The sequence below is a fragment of the Cyprinodon tularosa genome, unplaced genomic scaffold (assembly GCF_016077235.1).
Source record: "Cyprinodon tularosa strain WSP-4 unplaced genomic scaffold, ASM1607723v1 ctg369, whole genome shotgun sequence".
NCBI classification, from domain to species: domain Eukaryota; kingdom Metazoa; phylum Chordata; class Actinopteri; order Cyprinodontiformes; family Cyprinodontidae; genus Cyprinodon; species Cyprinodon tularosa.
The window spans coordinates 958,561-970,913 of NW_024039084.1; the positions used below are offsets into that span (position 1 = coordinate 958,561).

Sequence of the window (12,353 nt, forward strand, 5' to 3'; positions counted from 1 at the left end):
GAGGTCAGGTATTTTCCAGGAAGTAACCAACAGAAGACTGAGGTCATTAAGGGAATAGAAATTCTCACCAGAGGCAGGATATAGGCATTAAGCATGGGTAAAATGATCCAAAGTATCATTTAGCCCAGATCATGATACAACCACCACAAGCTTGCACTACTTATAGGAATTTGGCCAGAATATAATGAGGTTTAATCCAATAAAAAAGACAAAGCAATGGTTAAAATAGTGGCAATAAATTATCAATATTCTAATTGTTGGAAAATATCATTAAGATCTTCAATATTTTGTAATTACAAAATTTTTAAGCTATATAATTTGGTGTATTATTTGAATTAACCTCTGTATAACTTATGACTACGTGATATTTATGTTTTAGGATGCTCAGATATTCATCAGGATATTAACTGTTATTTAGACAAAGAGGACCAGATCCAGGAAACAGACACTTCTGTATGACAAAAGAGGGGAGTGTTTATTTTAAAATGTGGTCAGGAACATAGAGGCAGAGAGAAGTGAAGAAAATGGAAGAAAAGGGATACATTCCTTGTTTTATTCCAATGTTGGCTCCATCTGGGGATATTTTCTGCAGGACTTTGCTCTGTTGAACTCCTTACTGCAAGTAAAAAAACCTGTGATCTCAAAAAGTCGGGTGTCTGTTTGTCTTAGTGAGCTGAATGCTGGATTTTCACCGACATCATCTGTTGAATGGCGCCATGACCTGCATATAGATTTCTAAACTGTATTTATAATTTGATAAACCGGTTCATGTTGGCGCTTTGAACCTCCTGAATGATTTAGTGGTGAACTATGGACATGAATTCATACATTTTAAACCGGTTGAGTGGAGCTGGGAGCAGCTTCTTGTTCAGCCCAACACTGATTGCAGCTGGTTGTAATGCAAATATTAGTCACTGCCAAACGCAGCAATGTCCTGTGGTGGTACTTTTCCTTACTGTTTGCTTCAGGAAAACTTCTCTTCACAACACAAGGCAAAATAAGGTGAAACCAGGGAAACTGTCAGCTATCACTGATTGATGACTCATAATGGACCACATTGTTAGACAGGTTTTTACTAAAGCATGCCAATGGTTTGTGAGAAAAATGTCTCCATCTGTCTAATATTTTTCAGGAAGAGCTGATCAGAAAGATGAAACAACCCATTCAGGGATCATCACTAGAAGTCTGAAAGAATGAAGGGATTTGAAAAAAAGAGAAAGGAGTAAAGAAAATGTGAATATTTAAAGCAAATTCTCAAAATAGAACAACAGCTTCATTAATTGGCTGATTAAAATCAAGATGGATTCAAGATGGGTTAAAATTTTCTAAATTGATCTCAGTTTTCTGGGTTGGAAAGAGAGCAGTAAAGTTTGCCAAAAAATTATCTAAACTTGGTCTAAAATCAACATGACGGACTTTAACTTTGCTTTTTCTTGCATCATTCAGGATCGTTTCAGCCTATTTTTAATGTCAGACACATTTTTTACTCGGCATGTGGAGAAAGCGTTGAGTTTAAATAAACCTGAAGTTGCTTTCCTGCCTCTGGATTTATTTATTTTTTGGGGGAAATAAATACCATTCTGAATAAAACCATGCTGACATCTTCCCTCATGCCATCAGGAATGGTGTTAACAGATGCGTAGGAGACGGGTGAACAAATCCAGTGATTATTTATTCTGTTAGAAAGCTAATGAAAGAAGGAACAAAGCGTGCCTGGCATTAAAGGAAGCCAATCAAAATGAGAGTCATCTTCTTTTTGAGGCGACCAGAAAAGCTTGACCCACGCTTAAGCCAGCTATCGAGTTTTCTTTAGGGATTTAAATATTTTAACGAAGTTGCATTTCTCAGATCTAGGAATCAACTGACAGGGTCTATTATCCAGATTTCATACACAACCTGAAGTTATTGTCTTTTAAAACTGCTCTCTGAGCTCCATAAGAGCAAATGTAAGGTTCAGGCAATGACTTCTGGGTCTGTCTATTATCAGTCAGGATGGGTGAGGTATGAAACTGTTGCTGGCATTACTGTCTGGGAAAGTTCTCGGTACCTGGGGATGTGCGGAGGAAATTAAAGGAACAAACACAGAGGTTTACAAAATTCCAAAGACCTTTATGCCAACGTACCTCAAGGCGATCGGCGTGCAACACGATGAACCTCGTGGCGTTGACACACTCCAGCTCAATGCTGACCTCTCCAGAGAAGGTGAAGTTCTCCATGTAGACTGCAAGCCGCAGGTCATAGTGCCGGGGCCTCACCGTGCCCGGAAGCCGGGAGTTTTTCCAAGGCTGGACCACCTCTTCGTCCCCTCTGTCACCCGTCCTCTCCCCTCTGCTCCCGTTGAGTCTCCCTCCAGACCCTCTTGAGCCCGTCTCCCCTCTACCGGCGCTGCGATCCTGTTCGCCACAGTCGTCAAAGCGGAGGCTGAGCGCCACGGCCACCGCCGTCACGATTATGAGAGTGATGATGGAAAGGGCGAACCCCAGAACCAGGCGCTTGTGAACAGTGATGTGGCGCTCTGTGGTCCGAGGTCGGACCACTACCGACTCTGCCCACTGGTCGGTAAGGCCTCGGCCGTTCCGCATGGCACCGGGGCTGCTGTCGTTGAGACCCATTGTGTCTTAAATGTTCCTAAGGAAACCAGTTCAGAAAAGCAGTCATCTACTCCAACTGGAGTAGTTTCCAGATGATCTGAGAGTAGATCGAGATGAGCGTCTACCTGCAGTCTTATGTTGGAACTTCAGCAGGTATGACTTCTGACCCTACTGTCTGAATGTTAGAAACGTCCTCAAGATCCGACCCCTTCTTACATTTCAGCCAACAAACCTGACAAGTCAGGATGGATGAGGTGGTCGTGTGCGTTTTAGCTTTGCGGTGAGAGTAAAATCAATGCCTCATGGCTCGATTTCTCCTGTACGGGACACTGAGAGGGAGAGAGAGATGATGAGGAGGCGGAGGAGGTATGCTGTTGACGATGTGGATGTACAGTGGGAGCACCATCCACAGACCTGCACAACCAGCTGCCAAAGCTAAATTGGAATTCTACACATGATTGTTTTTTTTTTAATTCCCTCACAGAAGTTGACTATAAAAAGAATGAAAATAAAAATGTTCAGCTGAGCTGCACAGTCCGATATAAGAGGTCATCAACCAAAGCTCAACCAAACGCAGGAGATTCAAAGCTGCGGCTTATTGTCCTCAGGTGGCAGTAAAGTTAATTTGTTCTGAGTTAAAGCTCCTCCAGACCTGCAATAAAGCATAAATAAACCCCATTCGGACCCTCCTGGGCTTAATATGATGACACAGCTGGAGAATGAAATGTCTTGCCGAACATTAAGGTTAGAGAGAAGCTGTGGAGTCAGGGATTTTAAATTGGATCAAAATTACTGACACAGTTTCCATCATAAATATATTTGAACAGAGAAAATATTTTGCTTGGTAGATTTGATCATTTAAACCGTATTTTTGGAGCGGTATTGCTGCTCAGATATTAAATCTGAACAATTTTCGAATGTTGCAGTTTTAACGTCTCTGCCCTTATTAGTAATAATCAGAGCTGTTACTGCTAATATGTGGTGCTTAATAAGCCTCACTGCAGGCTCTGGCTCACAGTTTCTTCTCTGGAGAGGTTTAAGTGGATAATTTACAGCCAGCATGTGGGTTTATTTCACCGAGGAGATCATTCACTCTTCCAGCCTCATGTGGGTGATGGATTGAAATGGGATTAGAATCGATCGATGATCAGGATTAAAACCAACTAAAAGGAGTTCAGAACTGATTGATCACTGGGGTTATAAATAATCAATGAATAGGATTAAAACTGACTGATAACTGGGAATTAAAAAAGGCAAACTGGATTTAAAATGTATTGAGACGGGATTAGAGTTGATCGATAGCCAGGATTAAAATACTGGATTAATTATTGAACTGGTTTCAAACTGTTCAAACCTGAAGATTGGCTTTGAGTAAAACATATAGGAACAGCCTTCTAATTGATTGATAATCGGGATTGGAGGGGATTATAAGCAACTGAAGCCAATCTGAGCTCAAATAGCTGGTTGAAATTAGGAAGATTTATCATTTAACTTTCATGAAGGTGATCAGGTCGATACTGAGCGCCAAGATTGTTTAATCAGATGTAAAAAACAAAATGTATTTAATAGTAATAATACAAAAAAATCCTCTGGGAACTTCTATTTTTTCCTTCTGATGGGTCTGTTCGGAATTATTCGGCTAATTTCGGGTAAGGAGACCTGTGCGGTCCAGGGCAGATTTGCTCCCCAACACCTGCTGTGCTGCCAGCGGTTGGGTCCCCCCCTCCTCGGTCCCTGGGGGCCCGGCGCCGGTCACAGAGGAGCCGTCCCGGGATCCGTCAGACCCGCACCGGCCGCTGAAACTCGTCCAGAGACGCCGCCGGACTCCCGTGTGACATCCGTTATTGATCCGTTCAGATCGGAGTGAATCCCCCTGGGATCCGTCAGCAGCCCATCGAACCGGTAAAAAGTGAAGGTTCCTTTATGTTACAACACGATCAAGACACAAAATGATGTTATGGCTGAGAGAAAAAAAAAAAAAAGCTCCGATATTGACCTAAAATCCAGAAGCAATCCACGCAGAACCACGATGATGGCTTTCCCACGGAATCCAGAGGAACCGCGTCCGTGTCAGGGGGGGGTGATCAGGTCCGAGCCCCCTCCGGTGCTCCGGTAATAAACCGGATCCTCCTCAACTTTTTAAGCCCACAGAAAGATGCTGCTCCTCCCTCCCTGCCTCCCTCTCTCTCTGCTCCTGCTGATGATGATGATGGTGATGGCGGTGCTGACAGTAATGACGGTAATGATGAAGCGCTCTTGATCAGCATCCCTCCATCCAGCCAGGAGGATGAGGAAGACTTGTCATTGCTCCTGTTCAGCAGCGAGTGAGTGAGTGAGTGAGTGAGTGAGTGAGTGAGTGAGTGAGTGAGTGAGTGAGTGAGTGAGTGAGTGAGTGAGTGAGTGAGTGAGTGAGTGAGTGAGTGGGCTCGCGCTGTGCGTTCACTGCCAGCGCTCGAGCTGCTGCTCCATCCGAGAGACGCGCTAACCGACAGAGAGGGGGAGGAGGGGTGAGGAAGAGGATCGGGCTGTCAGGCTTGATGTAGAGCTGCACCCACTAAACTCCGGATAGATCTTCTGTCCTGGTCGCTATGAATGGATGAACTATTAGGGGCCAGGGGCCAAGACTGGTTTTGATTTGCCAACATTACATCTACAAAGATAAGTTTTCTTTAAAGAGTGGGATTCTGGTGGGAGCCTCTGAGAGGACCCCCTCCAGTCAGCTCAATTTAACACTCAGTGGTAGAGCCTGCATGAAAAAACTATTGTCTTGGTCCACTTGGGGTCTCTGTGGAACCCCTGTATGGAGTAAAGTTTGTTCCATTATCGTTGTAAACAAAGAACACATTTTTTAAATGGACAACGGAAATTTGAATTTAAAAAGAATTGAGGGTTGAAACTTTTAAATCATTTTTTTTTTTCATTAAAAAACTTTTTCGGTTTAAATTTGTTTCCTCAAAACTGCTTTAAAAGACCAACTTTTCTTCACTTCAAGCCGAATGCAAATAAAATACGTCTTTGTTCCTCACTCCAGAGGAAAGCCCGTCTCCAGAGGTGGAGGAAATGGGATCTGTAATATGCAGTTTGAAAAGAATGCAATTCATAAAACTCATTCTGAAAAATAGATATGTGTACTAAAAATGAAAATATAAAATCGTATATATATATATATATAAATATAATAAAACATTAAAAAAAACAAATAACTTTGAGATAACAATAATGTGATGCCCAAACCTTATTTTCAGAATTCTGGATTTTTTTATTTTACATTTTAATTCACAAAATGTGTGTTTTTAAATTTCCATTTGCAAAATGTTTTCTTTCTTTTTTTTTTTTGCCTGCAAAAATAATGGAACACAATCTACCCCATACCACTTTTTTTCCTTTTAGGGACAATTATAGTACCAGACAGAGGGTGGCGCCAAATAAAAATGAGATACGTTAGGTTCAGCAGAAGAAGAAAATCAAAATAAAGAACAGTGAGCAGTGTCACATTCCTTCTGCACATGCGCCATCAGCTCATTTGCGCATGCACATCCAGTTATACATCCGGGTTGTATATTTTATATAAAAATACCTAAAGGAAGTTTCCCTCCCCAAAAATAGTAAACGTACTAAAATATAATGTGTTAACGGTAAATAATGAATTTCCTGATAAAAAAAAGATGCCTTAAAATCCCTTCTGTTTTATCACTCGTCCTGACCTGCACTGGAAATGGAATCCTACGCTACTTCCGGTGGCTAACTTTTTCGGATTTAAACATAAATCTAGTCTTTTTGAGTTTTAGGTTTTCTTTTCGTTTTAACCTTATGCTATATAGTGCGTAATCTATGAAAGAAACAACAAAATGCAGATAAACATGGTTTAATCATATTTTGCCGGACTGCTCTTAGCATGTATGATGATGACGTCATAGAAGCAGTTTAACGAAGAAAATGTAAAAAGCATGAATATTGTCTCACAAAAGTCATAAAAAATTTTCTACAGATGTGTATTAGTATTCTTTAGGGAGTTAAGGATAGAAATAAGTAGTTTTAGTACCATAATTACATTATTTATGGACACCCGGGTATATATCTATTTGTGCATGCGCAGAACGGATCGTGCTTCCGGGACGGATCGGGTTGTGACAAGCAGAGTGCTGAGGTCTTGACGGATTTTCTGTAGGAAATACCTATTCTGTCATTTCTATTATTTTATTCTCTAATCAGATTGTGTAGAGATGTAGCCGGTGGGGGTTTAAGCTGCAAACTCTACCCACTGATCAGGTTTATCTAGTGATGGTGAGATGAGGCCTCATGAGGTATTGAACCGTTTGGCCAAATTGCTTCAACAATCCCCACAGTTCATGAGGCTCCATGTGAACATGTCACCACCTACTGGTGGACTGCAGAACTACAGTTTGTAATAAAATCAGTGATTTTTTTTACAATTGCTTTTCTTTATTTTATTTAGGGTGCACAGTTTTTCTGCCATTTTAGTGAAATAAAATAAAGCAGACAATGAAATTGCTTGTGCAAATTGGGCAATGATGAGCAAAATGAAAGGTGTTAGTCATTTTTATTCAAACATAATAGTTTTTCCACATTTGTTGGTTTAAATATAGTTGGAAGGTGTTTTCAACCAATCTTTTGGCTAAACCGACGTAATTTGGCGGCGCTTTTACCTAATCTATATTTTTAGTAGGGCAATCCAATGCAAATTAGTCTCATTAGCCAAAATAATTAAGTATAATCGCAACTTTCTAAAGTCAAATGTAGGTTTTAAACCGTCAACCTCAGGAGTGGGAGTCTGTGTCTTACAGATGATGCCACTAATCTTGTTACCCGTTCAATGGGAAAAATACTAGTTAAGACTAACTTTACAACTGTATTATATGCTTTATTCTATCGAAAATAGTTTTAAGCAACTAGATTGGTTGTTTTTCCAACCAATCTATTCTTAGAATCTATCCAAACTCTATCCAGCTGACAGCAACTCCTACAAACTCCCACATCTTGACTGAAGACTGAGGCTATTTAAATGCCTGCTGAAGTTCTTGCGCTTCCTGAAGCATTTCCCAATCGGTCATGTGATATCACGGTAGCGAGGCCTCGGACGCCATCAATTTTGGCCCCTCCTCTAAATGAATCACGCCTCGACACGCGCTTGGGGGAAACACCCCCTCCATAACTCAACACACGCCAGGAAGCCTCGGCTCATCCCATAACATCACTAGGTTTATCCATCTGATCCTTCAGCTTATAAACCTGATGAGCTTCACTTTGCAGTTAGTTGTGGATGTTTAAGTTTCCTCATTTATCCAGAGGTTATTTATTAAATGCTTTTGAAGCACAACTCTCCTGCTTCCAGATTTTACAGAGTTATTGTTATAAATAGTGACTAGAAGATAAAAGCATATTATTCTAATAATAATGGAAAATAAAGGTTTGAATGAATTAAATATTAGTAAATGGTTATATAATAACTACATATTTTAAGTGATATAGATATTTAGAAGTGTGTTTGCTTTCTGATAAAATGTGAGCTAACTCTGATTAAGAAGATGTTATTTCAGTTTCAGTATCCGTATGCAGGGTTGATTCCAGACCTGTAGGTTCAAGAATTATTAGAAAGGTCCATCTGCCAATGTGAAGTAGGCTAAAAGATCTCTAAATGCAACATGGGCTGCCTTATAGTAAAGAGTTTGAGAAATAGACCAATAAGAAAGGTAAGAACATCTGCCCATGAAGTCCATGGAGAAAATCCAAAATCACAGCTGACCAAAACCAGGACAAAGTCTTGTTTCACATTTCCCAGTAAAACATGTTGATAATCTGCAAGATTTAGTGGAAAATATTTAGCTGACTAAAGCCAGAAGTGGAACTTTTATTTTTTAAAGGTGCATATTCTGTTGCATTGATGCAAAAGTAACAACATATAAAAAACAACAACAGCATAGCAACAGTAAAATTGGTAAAATGGGTAAAATGGTGGTGGTAGGGTAATGATATCTGTATAAAACTCCTCAAGGAGCACGTCTGGTCATTGCTTTGATAGTCTGGTGCAGTTGTACGAAGCCAATCCATAGATGGACCTCTAAGGCTACCAATGAATGGCTTAAAAAATAAAATAAATAAATAACGCAGATTGATCTCTTATTCAAAACCCTAATGACCATTGGCAAGCTTTTCATCTTTGGAAATTCTCTCCAAAGAACATTGAGTCAGGATTCACCAACCAGGATGTAAAAGACTGTAAGGTTTCATAGATGCATTAAAACACATTACAACATGTATAAAGCAACAGATGGATGCTGTGATCACACAGAAAACTGTCCAACTAGAAAGAAAGATTAAGCAAATACAAAAAAGAGCAGGAAGATCAAATCATTTAAAAGCCTTTATAGAACAAGTTACCGTTTTTGATCACTTGCATACCTCTTATAAATAGGGGTATCAGTCAGTAGTTCTAAAAAAACAAGATTTATATGTAGACATTCAGCAAAGATTCTGCTACGTGCCTGTACATGTTATTTTGGCATTTGACCAATTAAAGAAGTTATTGAATGACATATTGCCTACTGTAAACAAGTTGACCAAAACAGGTAAAAAGCTAAGTAAACATTTAGAAATAAAAAAAAAGTTAAAAAGTTAATAAGCTAAGTTAAACAAAAGTAAAATTATGTAAGTGCCTGTAACAAAAAAATTTATTTCTTTCACTTTTGTGGGAGTGTTTCATGGATTTCCTATAGAGACACTTTTTTTATTTATATATTATGGCAAGTCGCTGTTTGCTATTTTTACATTTACCATAATAGTCGGCAGCAAAATATATAGACTTTTAAATGTTACAATAATAATATGGTCTTGTTCTGTCCTCCAATCACACTCTTAGCTTGAAATTTTGATGTTCAAATTGTTTCAGTGAGTACCTATAAAGGGTTATTAAGATGTATCGAACAGCTATTTATTTTCATGTCGGGGCAAAAATCTTTGGGAAATAAAGAACGCATGGGTCCTGTGAATCTCTGGTTGACTCCCCCTAGTGGTCTGGTGCTCTCCTGTTGCAGCTTTTTAAATTATTTGTTGTTTTGGCTTCAATTTGCAGATTTTTTCTGTCGCATTCATTTTTTGGATATGTCACCTTTGGAGTATTGACCATTCATTTGCTTCAAAGTTGTTATGTTGTTTGTGGTTTCTAATTATTACCCCCTGATGATATCCCAATTAAAACAAACCAACACAGGTCAGATGCTGCCTGGCAGAGTTCTACACACCACTTCAAAATCAGATTGTTTTTTTTCTTTAATGAAGGCCTATTGCATTCTCTTTCCAAGAGCAATGTCTTATTTGAATATTTGAAAATAAAACAAAGTATATTACTTATCTTAAAGTGGCATTTGACTCCATCTCCTTGTTTCCTATGGATCTACACCTGCAGCTGTGGGTAAGGTTGACGACATAACTCTGTGCAGATCGTTCAAACACTTCCACACTAAACTGAGAGAGCTCTGAGTAACTTTCTGCTCCGAGTGAAGATTCAAAGGCCAAACGATGTTATACACAGTTGTTTGAATCGCAGCCCGACAGCTTTATGGAGAAGATCAGACCTTCCCCTTGTTAAGAAGAGAAGGTATCACTTTTTTTTTATCCCACAGTATGAGGCATGATGACATGTTTGCGTTCAGTATGTGGGTGTTAGCAGACAGAACAAGCTTGGCAGAAGACAGAGGCCTGCACCTCGGAGGAGTCAGAGAAAGCATTAATTCAGTATTCTGTTGTTTGAAGATGGTTGTGCTTCAGCACAAAGGATCTGAACCCAATATACAATTCTTTTAGCATCGGAGCTCAACACAGAAATACAGCTGCATATATGGGAAGGGTTGGAAGCAATACAGTAAAAAAATGCCCCGTTCTGTTTTTAAAAACATTTTTGTGCTGGAAACTCCCTCTTTTTTCACACATTTTTTTTAAATAGTTTTAATTTAGTCAGGAATGGGTGTAAATTTCATACTTAACCTCTTACACCCTCAGGGGGTATAAATAAATTTCTGCCTGACAAAAACACACAAAAGTAAATAACTTATAGCCTCACAGCTATTAGATTTAAGAAGAAACTTTTGGTACCTCTGTAAAGGTAAGATGTCATAGAATGGTTTTCTGGTGTCAGCACCATTGTAGCTTTGACCCTGCCTGAAATATTAGGGACAAAATACAAAATATTTTGCATTTTTTGAACCTCGCCAAAATTTTCTTTGAAATAAACATTGCAAAGCACTACCAAAATATTATTTGTAGCACAAAAAAGTAGTACAGACTTTTAAATCTAAATGTTGTGTAAAAATATACCAAATTTGGACTCAATCAGATGAATCATATTTATTTTAGAATGGTATTAGTGAGAAATTTCTTAGGCGGAGAGGCCATTTTGGCACATTTATCCATAAATGTCACCAAACTGTGCCAAATATGTTTTTTACATCAATACTGGGGGTTTGTTAAAATTACGAGGTCACGTAGAAGCTGGACCCACTGGTGGGTCCGTAGGGTTCTAGGGGATAAATAACAGGATGAATCTAGCATTTCTTCAGCTTTATTTGTGCTGCAACAACTTCTGAGTAACATGTACAGTAGTCGTCTTAAAATCTGAAGGTGACAAGTATTAATAATCAAATATAGTTAAAATATATCATATCTATGATTAAAATATTGCAATGTGAATTGTAAAGGTTATAGCAGTAACTAGAAAATTAGTGGTGAATGACAATTTAAGAAAATATAAGCTCAATGGAACAAGTTTTTCAAAGAGGACAGTTTTTATTCATCCCAAATTTTAAGCAAATCTCAAAATGTACAGGATTTTCAAATATTTTGGTGTTTAGAGTTAATTTTGTAGGTTTATATCATAGAGGTAAATCGTTTACCATCAAAAGATGGATTGGTGGGCTCTCCCCTTCCTGAGGAGGATGAGGAGAGGCCATCTGCCCCCACCCATCCTCACCACCTTCTACAGAAGCACCATAGAGAGCGTTTTGACCAGCTGTCTCACTGTGTGGTGTGGAGGCTGCAGCACCTCAGACTGGAAGAACGTGAGAACAGCAGAGAGGATCATCAGGGCTCCTCTTCCCTCCATTAAAGACATTCCCTCCCTCATCAATGACCCCTCACACCCCCACCATGGGGAGAGACTTCAGAGCATTTGATGCAGGTCCAGCAGATTCTGCAACAGGTTTGTCCCTACTGCCATCAGATTGCTGAACTCAAAAGACAAAAAAAAACTAACTCTAAATCATGTCACAGACTGCATCACACTGATAACACCAAACCAAAAACATTGAATATTTGCACCATATATAAGAATTCTCTGATCTTCCATATCAGTGCGTTCTTTGCACCATTTTTTCCCACACCATTTACATTTGATCACCCACACTTCCCGATCTTTATGGAATGGAAATGTTCACTTACTGTCTGAAAAGCTTTACTAAATTAAATTTTGTATACAAAATGACAATAAAAGGTGTCCAAGTCTTTCTAAAGTGTATCACATCCTTTGTGTGAACAAATGCAGACCCTTGAAAGGTTGCAGAAACCAAAACCTGTCACATTTACAAATGCCAGTCCTGACTTAGATGATCTGAACTCCAGAGCCAGTGGTGAACTAGATACTCAACAGTAGTCCTTAAATAAAAGTATTGATACTCATAGTCAGATCTTACTCAACTACGAGTAAAGTTACCGGGTTAAAAATCACGCAAATGAAAATATTTCAGTACAAAC

General features: G+C 39.2%; 1 protein-coding gene across 1 annotated transcript in view; it reads right to left on the reverse strand.

Annotated features, from left to right (window-relative positions):
- LOC119790590 (thyrotropin-releasing hormone-degrading ectoenzyme-like) overlaps positions 1-2,612 on the reverse strand; it is a 247,636-nt gene extending 245,024 nt beyond the window's left edge. Inside the window, exon 1 of the mRNA XM_038296194.1 lies at positions 2,124-2,612. Within this exon, the coding sequence (XP_038152122.1) occupies positions 2,124-2,612 (489 nt within the window). The remainder of the gene's footprint in view (positions 1-2,123) is intronic.
- Positions 2,613-12,353: the final 9,741 nt, after the last annotated feature.